General features: G+C 41.5%; 1 protein-coding gene across 1 annotated transcript; it reads left to right on the top strand.

The window, feature by feature from the left end:
* Nucleotides 1–428: 428 nt before the first annotated feature.
* Nucleotides 429–21794, top strand: LOC145353396 (diamine acetyltransferase 1-like). Its single transcript, XM_080204131.1, has 6 exons — nucleotides 429–687; nucleotides 11822–11873; nucleotides 11958–12041; nucleotides 15214–15315; nucleotides 19571–19611; nucleotides 21220–21794. The coding sequence occupies exons 1-6, from the start codon at nucleotides 622–624 to the stop codon at nucleotides 21388–21390; spliced, it is 516 nt and encodes a 171-aa protein (XP_080060257.1). The 5' UTR covers nucleotides 429–621; the 3' UTR covers nucleotides 21391–21794.
* The last annotated feature ends 1303 nt before the right edge of the window (nucleotides 21795–23097 follow it).

The raw sequence follows: 23097 nt of genomic DNA, 5'->3' as shown, positions 1-23097 counted from the left end.
TAAGCACCCTCGCACCCCGGGCATTCTGTCTTCCACGTTCAGGAAAAAGTTACAAAATTCTGAGGTCATCTATCGTTCAACTCAAGAACAACTTCTTCCCTGCTTTTGAATGGGCCTACCTTGCATTAAGTCGATCTTTCACTACACCCTAGCTATGACTGTAACACTACATTCTTCACTCCCTTGTTTCCTTCTCTATGAACGGTATGCTTTGTCTGTATAGCGCGCAAGAAACAATACTCTTCACTGTATAGTAACACTTGACAATAATAAATCAAATATACTGGCATATCAATGGCTGCCTTTTCTTCTGAGCCATGTCAGGTGAAAGTTTCTGTGGTTCCACCTTGTTTTGTCAGCGCTGGAGCAGAAACTGGAAGGAAGTGTGTTAGTGTGGGGAGGAGCCGGATTTGCGACACTGGTTTGTTTATAATCAGCAGAGCGGACTTCAACCCGGAGTGACACCGCGACCGGGACAGTTAGTGGGAGCGGAGCTCAGACCGAGAGTGACACCGGGAGTGATCCCAGGCTGACTCGCAGGACGCGGATGAAGAAAACCCGGTTTCTATTTGATACATACCGGGGTGTGTACAGAAAGAGTAAAAAGGCTAAAAGACGAAAATGGCCAGTTACAGTGTGCGACCAGCTACTCCCCAAGACTGCATCGACATCCTCCGCCTCATCAAGGTGAGCTTCGGATTCACATCCGCGTCACCAGCCTCTTTCCGAGCCGGAGTGCTTTCTGCCCCTCTCAGCTCCTTCAGTTTAGTCTTGTCCCCCTGTGGATGGCGATTAGAGAATGGTTAAAGCGTAACAAGGCGGACGTTCGGGCCGTACTGACTGTGCTGGTTCGCTGCAGCAGTAACTCCCCCCTACCTGTTGCCCGCAGCCCCTGCAAACCTTTCCAATCTTTTGAAATCCTCCATTGAACCTGCCTCCAGCACAGTTTCAGCCTCTGTATTTTTGATCCTAGTCACTTAAATAAAATACTGAATATATCTTCACCTGATCTCAGTTCCACTTTGGCCCAATCTTACTCTTTAATCTGGGCAAGGAGAGATTGAATCTGAACAAAGGACAGTACTGCACAGGAACAAGCCCTTTGGCCCACCAAGTCTGTGCCAACACAGGTGCCTCTCTAATCTAATCTTATTGCCTCAATGTGGTCCATATCCCCCCCATTCCTTGTCTATTCATGTATCAATCCAGATGCCTCTTGAATGTTATAGAATCTAATTTCACCACCTTCTCTGGCAGCGTGTTCCAGACATTCACCACCCTGTGTGAAAAAACTTGCTCCTTGCATCTCTTTTAAACTTTTCCCCCATTTCAAACTTCCAACTATGTTCCTGAGTAATTGACCCTGGGAAAAAGACTCTGTGACTATTCACTTTTTCCAAACCTGTCATAATCTTGTAAACCTCTATCAGGTCTCCCCTCATCCTCTGGCACTCCAATGAATCTGACAGCTATACCTGATTGGAGAGATATCAAAAGCAGTATGTAGCCAGACCAACAACATCAGAGACTGCCGAGACATTCAAAGAGAGAGGAGGGGTGGGGTGGAGATTGTCTCTGATATCAACAGTGGGGATGGGGGAAGTGACAGATAAAGACAGTAAGTGGTTGGGAACTGGAATACACAACTGTGCGTGTGGTGGAGGGGAAGGATTTTCAGGATCCACTGGGAAAGAGGCAGGTTACTCTTGCAGAGAGATTGTGACCCTATAGGGAGTGAGAATGGACACAGTACAATAGGCAGATAAAGAGAGACAGGGAATAAACATCAGTCAAAGGAAGGTGGGGGGGTTGGCGATGGTGGTGTCAGGGGGGAAAATTGCAAGCATTCTGTATGTAATTTTGTGTTTAAAGGGATACGATTTTCAAAAGTATTTGTTCCCCTGTGCTATTTGAAGAAAGTCTTGTCTGTGTATATATATATATATATATATATATATATTGCCTTTTGTGACCTTAAAACATCCTGAAGTATTCCATGAGTACTGCCTTTGCCCTAAATCTGTATGTCAATAAGTTGATTGCATCAGAGAACGCAGTGACTGCGCATTAAGATAAATATTTATCACATGCCATCATGTTCTGGAGTGTCTGAAATGGTTACTGTACCTTAGTGTGCTGTTAATGATGTCAAAGCAGAGAAAGAGGGACATTGTTAGTGTGTGTGGAGCTAAACATTGTTCAGTTGCACAATGTAGATTGCAGCAGAATAGGTTTTGCTGCTATATTGTGTTTAACATTCAAACCATTGAAAATAGGACTTAGGAGCAGGAATAGGCCATCTGGCCTGCTCCGCCATTCAATAAGATCAGAGCTGATCTTTTCATGGACTCAGCTCCGCTTGCCCATCCGCTTACTATAACCCTTTACTGTTCAAGGCAAGGATAGATACATTTTTGAAAACATTCAATGAGGTAGTCTGAACTGCTTCACAGAGCAGAGAATTCCACTGATTCACAACCTTTTGTGTGAAGTTCCTCCTCAACTCATCCTAAATCTACTTTCCCTTATTTTGAGGCTGTGCCGCCTGCTTCTAGTTTCACTCGCCAGTGGAAACAACCTCCCTGTTTCTATCTTATCTGTTCCCTTCATAATATTGCAGATTTCTAAAAATCTCCCCTCATTCTTCTGAATTCCAATGAGTATAGCTGCAGTTTACTCAGTCTCTCCTCATAAGCCAACCCACTCAACTCCAGAATTAATCTCGTGAACCTCCGCTGCCAGTATATCCTTTCTCAAGTAAGGAGACAAACTGTACACAGTATTCCAGGTGTGGCCTCACCAGCACCTTATACAGCTACAACATAACCTTGCTGTTTTTAAACTCCATCCCTCTAGCAATGAAGGACAAATTTCCACTTGCCTTCTTAATTACTTGCTACACCTGCAAACCAACTTCTTGTGATTCTTACACAAGGATACCAGGTCCCTCTGCACATAAGCGTGCTGCAATTTTTTACCACTTAAGTAATAGTCCATTTTGCTGTTATTCGTACCAAAATAGATGACATCACATTTATCAACATTGTACTCCATCTGCCAGACCCTCACCCACTCACTTAGACTATCTATATCCCTTTGCAAACTTTCAGCATCGTCTGCACACTTTGCTCTGCCGCTGATCTTAGTATCATCTGTGAATTTTGACACACTACACTTGGTCCCCAACTCCAATTTATCTATATAAATTGTAAATAATTGCGATCCCAACACTTATACCAAGGCACTAGTCTCTGATCGCCTTCCCTTCATGAACCCATGCTGTGTCTTACTAATGGACAACTTATACCCAGATGTCTTGCTATTTTCTTCCTTGATAATAAATTCAAGCATTTTCCCTACTACGGAAGTTAAGCTAACCAGTCTATAGTTACTTGCCTTTTGTACACCTTTTTAAAACAGTGGCATCACATTTGCTGTTTTCCAATCTGCGGGAACCACCCCAGAATGAATTTTGGTAAATTACCACTAGTGTATTTGCTATTTCTCGAGCCATCTTTTTTTAGTACCCTGGAATGCATTCCATAAGGGCCAGGAGACTTGGCTATCTTTAGCCCCATTAATGTGCCCAACACTACCTCTTTCATGATAATAGTTTCTAGGTCCTCACCTGCCATAGCCTTCCTGTCATCAATTTTTGGCACTTTATGTCTTCCACTGTGAAGACTGACACAAAATACCTGTTCAATACCTCAGCTATTTTCTCATTTCCAGTTATTACATCCCCCTTCTCATCCTCTAAAGGACCAATGTTTACTTTAGCCATTCTTTTTCGTTTTATATATTTGTAGAAACTTTTGCTATCTGCTTTTATATTCTGAGCTAATTTACTCTCATAATCCATCTTTCTTTTCTTTATGGCTTTTTTTGTGGCTTTCTATTGACCTTTAAAGATTTCCCAATCCTCTAGATTCCCACTAATCTTTGCCACTCTGTATGCATTTTCTTTCAATTTGATACCCTCATCTATTTCCTTAGATAATCCATGGCTGATTATCTCTTTTTCTACAGTCTTTCCTTATCGCTGAGCACTGTGAAAAATCGCTTTGAAAGTCCTCCACTATTTCTCAATTGTCCCACCATAAAGCTTTTTGCTCCCAATCTATCTTAGCCAATACCTCCCTCATCCCTCTGTGGTCTCCTTTGTGCAAGCACGAGACACTGGTATTGGATTTTACCTTCTCACGCTCCATCTGTATTTTGAATTCAACCATACTGTGATCGCTTGTTCCGAGAGGATCCCTTAACTGTAAGATCATTAATTATTCCTGTCTCATTACACAGGACCAGACCTAGGATAGCTTGCTCCATTGTAGATTCCATTAGATACTGTTCAAGGAAGTTATTCCATTCTGTGAATTCTCAAGGCTGCCTTGGCCGACCTGATTTGACCAATTGATATGTAGATTAAAATCCCCCATGATAATTGCTGTACCATTTTTATATGCATGTTATTTCGTTGTTTATTTCTCGCCCCACCATGATGTCAATATTTGGCAGCCTATAAACTACACCTATCAGTGACTTTCTCCTTACTATTTCTAATTTTCACCCAAATGGATTCAACCTTTTTTTTCCCATAGAACCTATATCATCTCTCACTACCGCCTGATGTCATCCTTAAATATCAGAGCTACACCACCTCCATTACCTTCCTGCAACACAGGGAAGTTCTCCCTGGTGTCCTGGCTAATATTTATCCCTCATCCATTTGCAACACTTGAACTAACCAACTGAACATTGCTGGTGTTTCTGCTCCACACAAATCTTCTTGCATCTCTTCAGCACACTCTTCTCATCTATTCTCCTTATCTGGTTTTCTCAAGTCTACCTCTGCTATTCACCTTAACTATTGTTGGTTGTGAAACATTTTTGGGACACAATAGACGTGAACGATGTTGTATAAATGCACATCCTATCTTGGACATAGTTATTTGATCCTCCTCCTGTGTTGTATCATCTTGGAGTTGGAGCTTGAACCCACAACCTCCTGTCCACTGAGCCAATGGATAAATGAAAGATGCTAAACTCTTGTTTTTTATCCATAATATATTATGTGGCATTGAGCGGGTAGAGGGAGAGATTGGATGGAGGAGGAAGTGAGGTGTCAGGACAAGGCAGCAATATGTTTAAGTAGTAGAGCTTTAAAGCCAAGATTGTCACACTTGAGGTTATACAGTTCCATGGCTTAAATAGTGTTCAGTTCTAGTACCAAGGCAACTTGGAAACATTCCGCAAAGAATGATCACAACGTGATTGTTTGTCTTGGTAGCTATGAAGAAAAAATAGAAAATGTGTGTTAGTCATGGCTCACTTGCCTTTATGTCAAGAACAGCTTATTTCCTGCTGCCATCAGATTTTTGAATGGACCTACCTTGCATTAAGTTGCTCTTTCTCTACACCCTAGCTATAACTGTGTTATAGCTACACTATGTTCTGCACTCTCTCATTTTCTTCTCCATGAATGATATGCTTTGTCTTATAGCATGCAAGAAACAATACTTTTCACTATATAACTATACATGCAACAATAAATCAAATCAAAATTGTGTCAGAAAGTCATGGGAGTGCTGTACTGGTAGAGAGCCATCTTTCAAATGTGATTTTAAACTTAAAATGAACACTGACGATCCTGTGGTATGATTTGAAGATGAGTAGGGGAGTTCTCCCTGGTGTTCTGGCTAATATTTATCCCTCATCCAACACCTAAAAAGAGATCATTAATGCATTGTGGAATTTTGTGGCAAATTGTCTGGTGTGTTTGCTACATTACAACAGGGACGACACCAATAAAGTACTTCATTGGCTGTAAAACACATTGGGCATCCTGACGTTGCAAAACTTTTTTTTTAATTGAGTGGCAACCTTTTTATCAAACAATCTGATGGCAGAATTAGAAAATAGTTAATTCAAGTACAGTTTCAAACAAAATCATCATTGCACAATATGGATGCAGGCTGGCGATAGTAACTATTCGGCAAGGTCAGGAATGATGTCAGAAAGCACAAAACACTGACTACTGTTTGGAACAAATGTTACAAGCAGGACAATAGGAAATCTTTGTAGAATTAAAGACTCTTTAATAATATCAATGGGGGAGGAATCAGTGGATTTTGTTGACAAGGCTAACAAGATTGGCTGAATGGTCTTCTTATTTATTAAGTCATGGGATGTGGGTGTCACTGGCTTGGCCAGCATTTATTGCCCATTCCTACTTGCCCTTGGTGATGTTGAGTTGCCTTCTTGAACTGCTGCAGTCCATGTGGCGTCCACTGTGCTGTTAGGGAGTTCCAGGATTTTGACCCAGTGACAGTGAAAGAACAGCCAATATGTTTCCAAGTGAGGATGGTGGGTGACTTGGAGGTGAGCTCCCCAGGAATCTGCTGCTCCTGCCCTTCCAGATGGTAGTGGTTATGGGTTTGGAAGGTGCTGCACAAGAAACCTTGGTGTGTTTCTGTAGTGCATCTTGTAGATAGAACACACTGCTGCCACTGTTTCAGTGGTGGAGGGAATGAATGGCCAGTTCATTTTCTGGTCAATGGTAACACCCAGGATATTATTAGTGTAGGATTCAGCAATGCTAAAACTGCTTTTGCTAACCTGTCACTGAAAAGAGCTATATGTTTGACATTAGTTAGAACTACATTAGCAGACTAACTATGAATACCAAAGCTAAGTACCCTTATTTTGTGTCTGACATCCTGCGCTCATCCCTGATACTCAACTGCCTAGGCCAGTGGTTCCCACATGCTGGTGTGCTGTGAATCACCGCTCAAGTCTGCTGTGAAAAATGATTCAAAATTTTGGTAATAAAACCAATCTTTGTCTTCAGCTCTGTGGTTGGCATGTCCCAGATCTGACAAATCTTGGCTGTCCCCTCCCACATATTAAATGCTAGCTGGGAAAGAGCCACAGATACTGGTTCAGATCTTTTTTTAATGTTGGCCAGACCCATGCGTGTGACCAATAGAGTTTGGAGCTCAAGGCAGAGATCCCACATGCCAGCGCAGAAAGTTAAAACTCAGAAAATCCTGAGAGGAGAGACAAGGAGAGGTAGAAACAGACAAGGAAATGTTAAAAGCAACATTCCCAGTAAGGAAAGAAGACAGAGAAAATAGGAATATCTCAAAATCTTCTTAGAAACTAGAAGTAGGAGTAGGCCACTCTGCCCATCAAGCCTGCTCCACCATTCATTTTGATTATGGCTGATCATAGAATTCAATATCCTGATTTCTGCTCCTTACTCTCATATCCTTTGATCCCTTTAGCCCCAAGAACTACATCTAATTTATTCTTGAAATCAGAAAACACTTTGGCCTCAACCACATTCTGTGGTAGTGAATTCCACACATTCACCATCCTCTGGGTGAAGAAATTTCTCCTCACCTCAGTTCTAAAAAGTTTATCCCTTATCCACAAACTATGGCCCCTAGTTCTGGACTTCCCCACCATTGGGAACATTCTTTCTGAACCTACTCTGTTAGAATTTTCGAAGCTTCTATGAGATTACCACTTAACTAAACTCCAGTGAATATAATCTTAACCAATTTAGTGTCTCCTCACATGACAGATTAGCTATCCCAGGAATCAACCTTTGCTGCACTCCCTCTATAGCAAAGACATCCTTCCTTAGATAAGGGCACCAAAATTACACAATACTCCAGACGTGGCCTCACCAATGCCCTATACAATTGCAGGAAAACATCCTATCCCTATACTCAAATCTTCTCCCTATGAAGGCCAACATACATTTGCCTTCTTTACTGCCTGCTGTACCTGTGTGCTTACTTTCAGGGATTGATGCACAAGGACACCAAGATCTTATTGAATATCCACCCCTTTTCAACTTATGCCTATTCAAGTAATAATCTGTCTTCCTATTATGGCTACCAAAGTGGATAACCCCACATTTATTCATATTATACTGCATCTGCCATGCAGATACCCACACAATCAGCCTGTCCAAATCACCTGAAACATCTCTGCAACCTTCTCACAGCTCTCCCTCCCACCCAACTGTGTATCATCTGCAAATTTGGAAAGAATACATTCAGTTCCATCTTCTAAATCATTAATATATAAATGTGAAAGGTTGGGGTCCTAGCACAGATCCCTGCAGAAGCCCACTCACATCAATTAGCAAAAGACCCAATTATAATACTCTTTGCTTCCTATCTGCTAATCAGCTTTCTGTCTCAAGACATTACCTGCAATTCCATGTGCTTTAATTTTACATAGTAGTCTGTTATGTGAGACCTTATCAAAAGCCTTCTGGAAGTCTAAATAAACCACAAGCACTGGTTCTCCTTGGTCAACTCTCTAGTTACTTTCTTAAAAAAATTCCAATAGATTCGTCAAGCATGATTTTCCTTTTGTAAATCCATGCTGACTTTGTCTGATTATACCATGGCCTTCCAAATGTCGACTTGTGATAATAAATCTAGCAACTTCGCCAGTACTGGCGTTAGGCTCAGCAGTCTATAATTCCCTGTTTTTTTTCCTCTGTCCTTTTTTGAATAGCGAGCTTATATTAGCTACCCTCCAACCTGTAGGAACTATTCCAGAGTCCAAAGAATTTTGGAAAATAACCACTGATGGATCTACTATTTCCAGGGCTACTTCCTTAAGTACTCTGGGATGAAGTTTATTAAGACCTGGAGATTTATTCACCTTCAATTCCATTAGTTTCCCTAAAACCGTTTCTCTACTAATGCTGATTTCTTTCTTCAGCTCCTCGCTAAAACATGTTTCTTTCAGCACCTCTGGTACATTATTCATGTGTTCCTTTGTGAAGACTGAAGCAAAATACGAATTTAATTCCTCAGCCATTTCTTTATTCCCTGTTACGAATTCTCCCGTTTCTGACTATAAGGGGCCTACATTAGTTTTTGTCAATCTTTTTCTCTTTACATATCTATAGAAACTTTTAAGTCAGTTTTTATGTTCCCCGCTAGCTTACTTTCACACACTCTTTTCTCTTCTTAATTAATCCCTTGGTCCTCCTTTGCTGAATTTTAAACTGTTCCTAATCCTCAGGCCTATTGCTTTTTCTTGCCAATTTGTATGTTCGTTCCTTGAATTTGATACTATCTCTAATTTCCCTTGTAAGCCATGGTTTGGCCACAATTTCCTTACCACTCTTGGGTCAAACAGGAATAAACAACTTCTGGAGTTCACCTATTTGTTCTTTAAATGCCTACCATTGGCTGTTCACTGTCTTTCCTTTCAATAATGTTACCTAATTCATCATGGCCAATTCATGCCTCATACCATCATAGTTAATTTTATTGAGATTCAGAACCCTGGTCTCAAAATCAACTACATCATTATCCATCTTGATGAAGAATTCCACCATATTATGGTCGCTTGTTCCCAAGGGTTCTTTCACAACTGGGGCGGCACTGTAGTTAGCACTGCTGCCTCAGTGCCAGGGACCCAGATTCGACCTCTGGCATGGGTCACTGTCTGTGCAGAGACTGCTCATTCCCCCCATGTCTGTGTGGATTTCCTCCCAGATGCTCCAGTTTCTTCCCACAGTCTTCCTTCTCAAAAGATGTGCTGGTTTGGCGGATTTGCCTTGCTTAAAAATTCTTTCTCTGCGTACCCAAACATGTGGCAGAGTGTGGCGATTAGGGGATTTTCAGAGGAACTTCATTGCAGTGCTAATGTAAGCTACTCGTGACACTAATTAATAAATTTCAAAACAAGTAGATTGCCAATTAATCCTTTCTCGTTGCACAACACCCATGTAAGGTGGCCTGCTCCCTTGTTAGTTCCTCAACATATTGCTCCAGCAAACCATCCTGGATGCACTCCAGAAATTCTTCCTCTATTCTATTGTGACTAATTTGACTCTCCCAATCTATATGCAGATTAAAGTCGGCCATAATCACAGATGTTCCTTTAACACATGCATCTCTGATTTCCTATCCAATGCTTTTTCTCAACATTACCACTACAGTTTGGTCTGTATACCACCCCCACCAATGTTTTGTGGCACAGAGGTGCGCCATGACATATAAAAGGTTGGGAACCATTGGTCCAGCCTAAAGCGTTAAATTTCCATCTTGAACCTCTTGCTTCCTGCAATGGTGGATTGGTCATGCAAAATTGTCCCTTTTGCCTCAAGATGTGCAGGTTTGATGGATTAGTGGGGTAAGTATGTGGGGTTACAGGGATAGGGCCTGGGTGGGTTGCTGTGTCAGAGTTAGTGCAGACACGAATGGTCACCTGCTGCACTGTAGGATTCAGTAATATGTCATTCCTTAGAAACTAATCTTTTTGACAAAATCTTTGCTGAAATACCTCCTGTGTGTCTTGATCATATTTTGTTTGATTTAACACTCCTGTGAAGTGCCTAAGGATGTTTTAATTCTGTTAAAGGTGACATATATATTCAAGTTGTTGTTGTCTGATGTATTCCCAAACTTTGAGACAGGTTGGTGGTGGAGGAGGTGGGTGGCACATCACAACATCAGGGACCAGCAGGAAATTCCTCAAACCGCTCCCATTTCGCTGGTAACTTTACAGAATTGTTACAGTGCATAAGGAGATGGTCATTGTGTCTGCACTGTCTCTCCGAATGAACAATTGACCTATTTTCCTTCTCAGAAAGTCTAATTCTCTTCTGAATGCTTCCATGGAAGCATTCCTGTCAGATATCCTCTCAGTCTTTTCTCTAAGGAAAACAGTTCATAATTAACTTCCTCACCCTTGGAGCCATTCTTTTAAATTTTTCCTGTACTTTCTCTGATCTCTAGGCACTGTTCCTAAAGGGCGACACCCAGAACTAAGCTCAATACTCGTAAGGCCAAACTGTTGGCTTATACAAATTCAGCATAACTTCTATGCCCTTTTATTCCTTGATCCTACTGAACAAACATACAGTCCTAGGCTTCATTAATTGCTCTCAATCTATCATGTCATCTTCAGTTTACGCACAATTACACCCAGGTCACTCTGCTCCTGAACCCCCTCTTTTATTTTATCTTTCTGTAGTCTTCCTACCAAAATGAGTCACCTCACATTTTTCTACTTAGAACTTCGTCTGGCCCTTGTCCTCCCAGCCCACTTGTCTGTCTTTTTTGAAGTTCTACACTATCCTCCTTACAGTTCATCACAATGTTTCCAGGTTCCATGTCATCCATAATTTTGAAATTTTATCTTGTCCTCCAAGGTTTAGATCATTTAATATTCATCGGGAAAAGCAAGGGTCCCAACACTGATGCCTGGAGAACTCTACTACAAACTATCCTCCAGCCCTAAAACATCTGTTGATCACTACTCTCTGTTTCCTGGCACTCCACAGTAAGAAGTCTCAACACCAGATTATAGTCCAACAGGTTTATTTGTAGCAAATGCCACTAGCTTTTGGAACTGGCTGTTCCTTCACCAGGTGGGTGGGAATTCTGATAACAAATAGATCAGAAGTCTCACCCACCTGGTGAAGGAACAGCCAGTTCCAAAAGCTAGTGGTGGTTGCTACAAATCAACCTGTTGGGCTTTAACCTGGTGTTGTGAGACTTCTTTTGTTGTGTTTACCCCAGTCCAACACCAGCATCTCCTCATCCTGGCACTCAGCCAATTTTGTATCCATGTTGCTACTGTCCCTTTATCCTATGAGCTGTAACTTTGCTCACCAGTCTGTTTTATGCTTTTCCTATCTCATTGTGCGGGTAGCTATCCACAAGCAGTTCCTCGAGAATATTAATTTAAAAAATAAACCCAGTACTTCGCTTTTCTGAAATCAAATAACTGAGGAGCTGGGGATTTAAATATTCATCCTTTTCTGATCATTTTCTAGGAACTTGCAAAATACGAAGAAATGGAATCTAAGGTGAAGTTGACTGAAAAAGGTAACAACAGTCAAATATAAAACATCTTGTAACCTTTTCCTGATGGTCTTTTGATGTGTTCTGAATATGTTGGTAATTTTGTAGATTTGCTTGAAGATGGCTTTGGAGACCATCCGTTTTATTACTGCCTTGTTGCAGAAGTGCCAATGGAACATGCGACTCTTGAAGGTAGAATTTACTTTGTTTCTTGACATCAACGTGGTAGTTTTGTTTTTTGATGTTGTCCTTATTATCTGTTTGATTAAATCCATAAAGGAAGCTTTTTTTTAAAAAACCTGGTGTGAAGCATATATTAACAAAAAGGCTTCTAGAAAACTTGTTAAATAATGAGTGTGCTGTTTCTCTACCCTCATTTTGCTGTATGTGATGTTGTGAAAGTTCTCACTCTAATATTGTTTCCAAAAGGGATCACAACTGCTGAATATCAAACCAGCACTTAGTTCATCTAGTGAGAGATGGTTCTTTTCTTATTAACAAGATTTCTTTCCTTTTCAGAAATATGCACAAAGAAATTGTTTGGTTAACTAGTTGAGAGGTTATCAATTATATGAATGCATTCATAGACCTGGAATAGATGAGCAGTTTTGATTTTTGTATCCTGACTTTTCCTGGTAATGTTGTTAATTTTCTTTTGTAAGCATGTTTGGTGTTTTTCATATTGGTAAGTTGGCACCTGGATCCAATTTCTATTGAAACATTGAAGGTCTTGTTTGAGCTGGGCCTGCTGCTGAATTAAAGAAACTGCATTTAACAGCATGACTGAAGAGTACCAACTTTGCAGTCTGTTTTAAGATTAACCTGAAAACAACTTTGTGTAGCAGCAGAAGATTTGTGTAAGGTTTCCTGCATGATTGAGTATTGTTCTTGTAATCGAGTCAAGTTGATTTGGTCCAAGGGACGAGCTGGATGCATTGAATTTACTTAAATGTAACTTATCTTTTTTTAATAATAATGTTGAATGTATTCTCTCTTAATTTATCCCCAATCTTCAGGTTACAGTCTTTAGCTTCGCCATGTACATGGCCGTAGGCGTGTACATGGGTAGGCGGGCTGGTAACTGAAAGATCCATTAAACATTAGATGATCTTGATAATGGAGGTAAGGTCCAGAGGGACATGCTACTTGCAACTTTTTTTAAAAAAAGAGGAAGAAGGATAGCAAAAGCATGGTAGATCAGAATTTATTGCATGCAGTTCTCTTTCCAAAAGTGCTCTTGGCTAAAGTGTACAATTAGGTATTCCACTTTTTGTGAAAGTCATATGAAATGACTAATTTAGTTTTACCAGAGTGTGGGACTCTGTGATTGGCAAAATTGGGATTTGATCTGAGGTGGACCCATGGCATCCTTCTGATCTGCCGTGTTAAAACCAACGCATTAGTTAAGGGATAGTTTTAAATACTTGTTTAAATAATGGGTACTTTAATTCATAGTGGCACGGTATTTTAAAAAATTTTTTTTTGCTGGCATGTACATGCCTGATCTATACTTGTTACAGGATTTGAGCTGCTGTTCCAGGAGCTGGTCACCTTCTTGGCAAATGTTTACTGAGCTGTGTTTTTTAAAAAAAATCAAATTTGTCTTTTGTTTAGTAGTTTCTAAGCATGTATATTTTAAAATGAAGAAAGAAGTACAGCAGTATAGTGGTAATGTTATAAATTAGTAATGAAGAAACCAGGGCTAATAATGCAGAGGACACAAGTTCAAATCCCACCATAGCAGTTTGAAAAATTAATTACAGTTCATCCCTGAAATTTTGCTATTGCTTAAGGTGCCACAAAAGGCACACACCCACTGAAGGTTACCTGGCAGCAAAGGATGCGTACAACAGAAAATCCCTTTGGCAATTGCAAGACCATAAGATCTAGCTGCCAGCGAGCAATGCACCATCACCACTAAATACAGCAAGGAAAATCCTGCCTCATATGTATTTTTTAAAATCTAGAAATAAAACACTGGGCCATAACTCTCCAATGTCACCCATGCTGGGATTCTCTGATCCCACTGCAGTGAATGGAATGTTCTCTGCCAGTTCTCTCAAGTTCTCTGTTCCTGCTAGCAGCATTGGCAGGGATAATCGGATTGGAGAATCCCAGCTCTGATATCAGTAAATATTGGCCATGAATCTGTTGGTTTATTGTATAGACTCAAATACTTTGCAAATCTGTTTTTGACAAGGAAGCCTGCTGCCCTTTCCTTGTCTCACCTGTGCCAACACCAGTTTCACAGCAACATGGTTGCCCTTAACTATCCTTTGTGGTGGTTTTAGTAAGACACTCAGTTGATTCAAATCTTGGGTCAACCAGGGCTGGGTAATAAGTTGTCAGCCATACCAGCAACATCACACTCTGCAAATTGTTCTTTAAAAGCTTTGATGGTTGATATCTAATAATAATGTGACCTTAAACTGTCTGCTCCCTCAAGAGGATATTAAAGTTCCCAGGACACCTTTCAAAGAAGATGTCTAACTCCATTTAAAAACAGATGATCTGATTATTTTACCTCATTGCTACTTGTGGGTTTTGTTACTTACATGTTTGGTTGCATTTTCTACATAACAGTGACCATACTCAATGACTGGTGGAGCACTTCGGGATGTTCTGAGATGTGAAACATGTTTAAAATAATTATTGTTGTATTTAAATCCATTCATGGTCTCACCGCTCTTTTTCTTTGTAAGTGGCTCCCACAATATCCACCACACTCGCCTTTATTTTGTCCATTACACTACCTGGCCTTTGATATAAACTCACACCCATCACTTTGTTCCACCTTTTGGTGGCGCACTTTCAACCACATTCTGGATTTCCCTCTCTAAATTTCTCAAAGGCAGCACTTTTTTTTGAGACAGAAGCCATGGGTTAAAAGTCTGACTCCAGAATAGAGCATATTATGTAGCTTGACACTTCAATGCAGTGCCAAGCGAGTGCAGTATTGTCGCATGTGCCATCTTTTGGATGAAACATTAAACTTTATTGGATGGGTATAGCAGATCCCCCATCACTATATAAAGAAAATCTCTGATATCCTAGCCATGTAACCAACATTACTAAAATGGTTGCTTATCAAGTTGTAGTTTGGATGTTGAGTTGTGTAAATTTGTTGCAAGATTTCCTGTTACAGCAGTGACCAATTTCAAAAGTCCTTCATTGGCTGTAAAATATTTTGGGATGTCCTGAGGTCATGAAAGGCAATGGAAAGGTGCATATGTTTATTTCCTAAAAGATGCCTATACTTGACGGAGTACATATAAAAGACTGTATGGACTCTGTATAGTGTTCTGTCTATGTCCTGGAAATGCATTATTCAACCATTAAAACTAATGTATCTGATATCTTTTAGGTTACAGTATTGTGGGATATGCTATGTATTACTACACATATGATGCTTGGATTGGAAAACTACTATATCTTGAAGATTTCTATGTAATGGAAGCATTCAGAGGTAATCTAAACATTATTTTTGGAAAAGAGGTTTGCTAACAATTGTTTGCAAGTTTTTAATCTTTGAATGGCAATGTCATTCAAACTGATTTTAGTTTACTTCACCAACTTGCATTTGTTATAGCATCTTTTTATGTTCAGAACACAATGCAGACACCTGCACTATTTCCTAGTCGTAGACCTTTAAGGACCCAGCAAGGGTCTTTAAAAACAAGTGCTGGATAAATTTAGCAGCTCTGGCAGCATCTGTGGAGAGCAAATTGCTAAATATTCTGAGTCTAAATGACCCTTCGACAGAACTGGAAAATATGTTGCCCTGCTCTGCATTCCTCCGAAGGTGGTGGGATCAAAAGCTATTGCCAAGCATGAATAATCCAGATTTATGTTGCAGTGCAATACTGAAAATGTGCTACACTGCTGATTTTTCAGACCAGATTTAACAGAGGCCATATCAGCAAGGTGGGACTTGTTCGGGCGGGATGGGGTTGGTCTGAATCGTGCTGGGACCAGAGTGTTGGCGAATCGAGTAAAGAGGACTGTAGACAGGGCTTTAAACTAATTAGGGGGGGGGAGGGTGCGAGGGTAGGTGACGCTACGAGGTCTAAAGTTAAGGATAGGGTACAGGTAAGGGAAGAGGCCGAGGATGTCCCAATTGGTGGCGTTACGGCAAATAGGGTCCAGGTGAAGGCTGGGATGAAAGCGCTTTATCTGAATGCACGAAGCATTCGGAATAAAGCGGATGAGCTGGTGGCGCAGATCGACACAAATGGATACGATCTGGTGGCCATTACAGAGACGTGGCTGCAAGGTGACAGGGACTGGGAGATGAATGTACAGGGCTATCAAGTGTTTAGGAAGGATAGGCAGGAGGAAAGAGGGGGTGGCGTAGCTCTGCTGATTAAGGATAGTATCAAGGTGGTAGCAAGGGATGATATCGGAGCCAAAGAGCAGAACGTGGAATCGTTGTGGGTGAGATTAGGAACAGCAAAGGGAGGAAGACGCTGGTGGGTGTCGTCTATAGGCCCCCGAATAATGATCTGGAGGTGGGGCGGGCTGTTAACACGCAAATAAGTGCGGCGTGCAGGAATGGGACGGCAGTAGTTATGGGAGATTTCAATCTGCATATTGATTGGTCGACCCATGTTGGACGAGGTGGGCTCGAGGAGGAGTTCTTGGAATGCTGCTGGGATAATTTCCTTGAACAGTGTGTGTTGGAGCCGACGAGGGAGCGAGCTATCTTGGATCTGGTGCTATGTAATGAGGCGGGTAGAATTAGGGACCTTGCGGTGAAGGATCCTCTTGGAGAGAGTGATCATTGTATGGTGGAGTTTCTGGTGCAGATGGAGGAGGAGAAAGTGGGTTCCCGGACACGCGTCCTTTGTTTGAATAGAGGGGAGTATGGTAGGATGAGAGAAGAATTGGCAAATGTGGACTGGGGGAGTGCGTTGGAAGGTAGGTCTGCTGAGGAGCAGTGGAGGATCTTTAAGGAGATCTTTCTTGGTGCTCAGCAGAAATTTATTCCGATGGTTAAAAAGGACAGTAGGAAGAGAGGTAATAGGCCGTGGATAACGAAGGAGGTGAAGGAAAGTGTTAAATTAAAAGCGGAGGAATTTAGAGTAGCTAAGAGCAGTGGGCGAGAAGAGGATTGGGAAAGGTTTAAATGTCAACAAAGATTGACAAAGAAGTTGATAAAGGAGGGTAGGAGAAGCTATGAGGCTGGGCTAGCACTTAATATAAAAAAGGATAGCAAGAGTTTTTATAAATATATAAAAAGGAAGAGGCTGGCTAGGATGAACGTTGGTCCTTTAGAGGATGAGAAAGGGGAGCTAGTGGTAGGGGATGGGGATATGGCTAAGGTCTTGAATAACTTTTTTGTTTCTGTCTTCACGGAGGAGGACGTGAATAATTTGCCGGGTGTTAGAGATGGAAAGGTGGTAGGAATGGAGGGTCTTAATGACATTACTGTTACTAGAGAGGTGGTGCTCGACAGACTGGAGGGGCTGATTGTGGACAAGTCCCCAGGACCGGATGGAATGCATCCGAGGGTTCTGAAAGAAATGGCGGAGGTTATAGTGGATGCCTTGGTGGTTATTTTCCAGACGTCGCTGGATTCCGGGGAAGTGCCGGAAGATTGGAAAACGGCTAATGTTACGCCGTTATTTAAGAAGGGTGCCAGGCAAAAGGCGGGGAATTATAGGCCGGTTAGTTTAACGTCTGTGGTAGGTAAAATGTTAGAATCCGTCATTAAGGAGGAAATTGCGAGGCATCTTGAAGGGAATTGCTTGATAGGGCGGACGCAACACGGTTTCATTAAAGGGAAGTCGTGTCTGACAAATTTACTGGAGTTCTATGAGGATGTGTCTAGGGCAGTGGATAGAGGAGAGCCGGTGGACGTGGTCTTTCTGGATTTTCAGAAGGCGTTTGACAAGGTACCTCACAAGAGGTTATTGCAGAAGGTCAGGGGACATGGAGTTGGGGGTAGGGTGTTAGCGTGAATAGAGGATTGGTTGTCAAATAGGAGGCAGAGAGTGGGGGTCAGTGGGTGCTATTCGGATTGGCGGTTGGTGACTAGTGGGGTGCCCCAGGGGTCGGTGCTGGGGCCTCAGCTATTTACCATTTATATAGATGATCTGGAGGAGGGAACCGAGTGCAGGGTGTCGAAATTTGCTGATGACACCAAGATTGGGGGAAAGGCAAATTGTGCGGAGGGTGTGGAGAGTCTGCAGAAGGATCTAGATAGGCTGGGCGAATGGGCCAGGAAATGGCAAATGGAATTTAATGTTGGCAAGTGTGAGGTGGTCCACTTTAGTAGGAAGAATGGTAGGAAGGACTATTACTTACGTGGCGAAAAACTGCAGCAGGCGACGGTGCAGAGGGACCTCGGGGTCCTTGTGCATGAGTCGCAAAAACCCAGCTTGCAGGTGCAGCAGGTGGTCAGGAAGGCGAATGGGATGCTGGCCTTCATAGCGAGGGGGATTGAATATAAAAGTAGGGAGGTCTTGCTGCAGCTGTATAGGGCATTGGTGAGGCCGCAGCTGGAGTACTGTGTGCAGCTTTGGGCGCCGCACCTGCGCAAGGATATTTTGGCCCTGGAGGGAGTGCAGAGGAGGTTTACTAGGCTGATACCGGAGTTGAGGGGATTGAGCTATGAGGAGAGGCTGAATAAACTAGGCTTGTACTCGTTAGAGTTTAGAAGAATGAGGGGAGATCTCATTGAGACGTATAAGATGATGAATGGGATGGATAGGATAGAGGTGGAGAGACTCTTCCCGCTCAAAAAAGACAGTAGGACTAGGGGGCACAGCCTCAAGATAAAGGGGAGGCGGTTTAGAACGGAGTTGAGGAGGAACTTCTTCACTCAAAGGGTGGTGAATCTCTGGAATTCTCTGCCCGTTGAAGTGGTGGAGGCTGCCTCGCTAAATATTTTTAAGAAGCGGGTTGATGGGTTCTTGATAAGAGAGGGGATTAAGGGTTATGGGGAGAGGGCGGGAAAGTGGAACTGAGCCACAACAGATCAGCCATGATCTTATTGAATGGCGGGGTAGGCTCGAAGGGCTAGATGGCCTACTCCTGCTCCTATTTCTTATGTTCTTATGCTGAAAGTGGATGTGAAACGAATCGCGCTATTCAAAAGGGCAAAAGTTCCTGGACAAGGCCACCAAATCTGAGTAACTGCTTGTTGAACTTTTCTGTTTGTGCAGTTCTGCTGCTGACAGACGGCTGCAGTATTTGCCCTGGATGATGGTGACGACGTGTCAAAGTAATGCTATAATCCCTTTTGGCTTGCCCTGGGATAGATTTAAGTGTTGCGTGTATGTCAGTAGTTGAATCGAATGTCATGACTTGGATATCCAAGTCTGAGTCTGTATATGTTTACAAGCTTTGATTTACAGAAAACAGATGACTTATTGTGCATCACCAATCAACACATCTTTCAGTCTGCTTCAATAAGCGCAGGTGAGTCCACAAGTTAATCCACCAACTGGATAGAATTAAACACTGGGCTTTTGTTCAATCATTGCCAAAGACTTTGATACAGAGTCGCATTTGATTCGTAGATTGACCTTTTGTATCAAAGAACATACTTCAAGTGGTGCCTGTTATTCTCTGGCATGATTTCCCAGGGAAGTCTAAAACCACAATAGTTGTTTTGTCTTATAGAGGACAAAGTCCAGATGTGACTAATTGTGCATTCCCTGTCTCAGAATGTTGAAAGCTCTTTTGCATGGGTCCTAATGTTTGCATTCTTTTTGTAGGATTTGGAATTGGTTCAGAAATGTTGAAGAAGATCAGTCAGGTAAACAAAAAGAGATTCCCATATATTATCTTAATCACCAACAATGTGAAAGGTAGTAGTTCACCTCAGATTTGCCATTCTCTCCCAAGTACTTTCAGCCTTCCTGGCAGATAAAAAAAAAACAGCCAGAATGTTGATGTTTTGTCAGTGTCAATTGTTAAGGTTATGAAGAATAGGTAATGTGCCTGGGTGGGATGCTCTTTTGGCGAGTCAGTGTAAATGCAGTGGGTTGAATGGTCTCCGTCTGCACTGCAGGGATTCTATGGACATCCCCCTGCTTTGCCCTACCACAATTCAGAAGATTCAAATAAAATGTCATGGCTCAAATATTATCCTCTCTTGGGATAAGATAGCACTACCTTTCATATGCAAGCTTGGTTTTTTTACTCTCTCCCAAAGTTTAACGTGGTGTCAAAAAAGCTGAGGTCTCCTGTGTTGTCCATGGCTTGAAGCGTAAAACTTCTCCTAATAGTCTCAGTAATAGTTATCATTTTGATATAGCCCATTTCAACCAATGCTATAATTGGCTAAGGTTGTTAGTTATGCAGATAAAACAAAGATGACAAGGTCGAGACCAGCTAGACTCATTTCATTTGGACTCCTTGTATTTGGTGGCACAGCTTCCACCTTTATTATTCTAGATTGAAGTGCTAGCCATTGTACTTTTCAATCCTCCTCACTGATTATTATGTGAGATGGGCATTTGGTCACATTCATTTTCAGCAGTCACCAGAGGTCCTTTTCATTTGTATTAAGCAAGGTGCAGTGATGAAAGGCATTAATATATAAGAATAGTTAGACTAGGAGAGTCAATATTAATGAAGGATACAATTTTTAAGTGGCCTAGAAATTGATCCAAGGTTTAAAGTTCAGAAATCCTTGAAGGTATCCAAACAAGTGGAGAGTGCTGTTGCAGCAACATACAGGATTGGCTGCTTTACAAATAGAAGTGTGGAGTACATGAGCAAGTTTTGCTAAAATCAATGATTAGGTACTAATTTTGGTATTCTGTTCAATTCTGAATACCTTTCCTTTGAGAAAGGAAGTTAAGTACTTGGGAAGATGCCAAGGAGATTCACTCAAATGCTACGATGCGTAAGGGATTTGGCAGCATAGTGGTTAACACTGCTGTCTCATAGTGCCAGGGAAGTGGGTTCAGTTTTGACCACAGGTGACTGCCTGTGATGAGTTTGCACATTCTCCCCATGTCTGCGTAGGTTTCCTCCAGGTGCTCAGATTTCCCCTCGCAGTCCAAAGATGTGCGGGTTAGGTTGATCGGCTTCATAAGAATGTCCCTGGATGTCTTTAACATAAACTTGAGTCTTGAGCATACTCGGTGACTCAGTCTCTACAGCCTCTGAGGCAGAGAATTTAGCTTTCAGTAGTAACTTTCCGAAGGGAATTGGCTAACAACTTGAAGGAATGAAAATTGGCAGGCTATGGGGAAGAATCTGGACAGTCAGGCAAGGTGGAGAGTTCTGTCAAAGGCTCTGTGGACTGAATGGTCTCCTTCAGCACTGTGGATTTTTGAATGGAGCCACTCAATAAATTGCTATATGATGTTATGCCTGATGGATGGAACTAATATGGAGAGTGATCTGTTTTCAGACTGCTGTGCAGAACCGCTGCAGCAGCATGCATTTCATTGTGGCAGATTGGAACCACCGTTCAATCAACTTCTACAAGAGGCGTGGTGCTGCAGATCTGTCCAAGAAAGAGGGGTGGCGTCTTTTTGAGATTAAAAAAAAATCCTTGGTTAAAATCGCAACTGAAGAATGAGTTTGAAGAGTCAAGTCCAGATATCTTTACGTCTCTTACTAAAGAATCTTAAGTTTTATGCAGTTGTGTAGATTGAAGACCTCAATTTTGATTGTGTTTATCCACATAATAGGGATATGCACCGTGTAAGATAATCATTTAGCAATGTTCTTTTAATTAGAATTCATACTGCAATAGCTTTTATGTAATTGTCCTTGCACTATTTAATCAGATGTAAATTTATTAAATGAGAGGAAATAGTGGAACAGTGCTACTTATGCCAATCAAGAATTTGTCCACCGTTAGGAAATGACGTGCTATAATATATGCCATGTTTTAGTGTACATATAACTTGATATGGATACAATGTCAATATGAAAGATTGTTGTCCTGTTTTGTGTGTATAAATAAAACTATGGCTTGTATTTTACCAAAATGCTGATTTCTCAAGGAGCACCTCCCCTCAATTTCTTTCTCTCTTCCTTTGTTGTTTTCACTATAATCAGGTTATCTTTTAATGCCCATCTGAAGAGTCTTAGCTTACAGCATGAATAATTTAATTGAGGTTTAGAAATATTTTGAATGAAAACTGGCATTGGATAAGGGGCACACTGATTTCTGAATCAATGGATCATTTCTTTGAATGCCTGTCAGGAATTAAATGCATAATTCAGGCTGATGCTCGAGTTCTGCATTGTCAGATGAGTTGCTTAAGATGTTTCTTGGATGATCTTAGTTGAGGGATAAAGATGACCAGAGTACTGGTGAATTCATCTACTCTCCTGTGAAATTGTGCAAGTGGCAGGAGCAGAACTTGAATTCATGGCCTGACACGGGGTGAGCATACTACCCATTGCACTTCATCCCACTCTGACCTTGGCTTGTGTTGTGATTTACTCTTAATAACTTTGGAGGCTTGGCTATGGTATAAATGATTTTAATGCTAAATTTTACTGACCTAGTACTAAGGAACTATATTAAAATTGTACATGCATATGTTAATTTGCAGTAGGTCATTATTTGAACAGCCTGTTTCAGAAATAGATGTGGGTGTTGTTGGCTAAGTTAGCATTTTTATTGTCCATCCCTAATCATTCTTGAAGGTGACAGTGAGCTGTCTTCTTGAATCACTTCCGTCTGTGTAGGTACACCCATAGTGCTGTTAGGAAGGGGATTTGACCTAACGACCGAGAAGGAATGGTGATATAATTTGAAGTCAAGATGGTGCATGGCTTGGAGGGGTACGTGCAAGTGGTGGTGTTCCAATGTGTCTGTTGCTTTTGTTCTTTAAATAGTAGATGTTGCAGGTTTAAAAGGTGTTGTTGATTGCATTGGGCACAGACTTCTGTCCCACTCCAGAATAAAGATCAGTTAATGCAGTACACGTAGGCATTACTGAAAAAGCCATATTAAAATAGCATGCTACATTTTAAAAAGCTTGCATTTATGTTGATATGGTGCCTTTATTGTAATAAGATATTTTAATATACTTCATAGGAAAGTTATCAGGAACTTTGACACTCAGCCACATTGGGGGGGGAAAAGGCAGTATAAAAGGAAGGTGGCTTATAACAGCATAGGTGTCAGTTACATGGAGAATAGTCACTGACAGTGTAGGTGGAATTGGTGAGCTATCACGGACCTGGTGAAAATAAGGGACAAGTTTTATCAAGTGTGTATTTGTTTTCTGTAGCACCAAAGCCAACTTGGAAATTGTAAACTTTCAAG

This window comes from Carcharhinus amblyrhynchos, chromosome 15 (genome assembly GCF_965287045.1).
Source record: "Carcharhinus amblyrhynchos chromosome 15, sCarAmb.v2.hapA, whole genome shotgun sequence".
NCBI classification, from domain to species: domain Eukaryota; kingdom Metazoa; phylum Chordata; class Chondrichthyes; order Carcharhiniformes; family Carcharhinidae; genus Carcharhinus; species Carcharhinus amblyrhynchos.
Note: the sequence above shows the minus strand (reverse complement) of the source record. Positions and strands in the feature narration are given on the sequence as shown.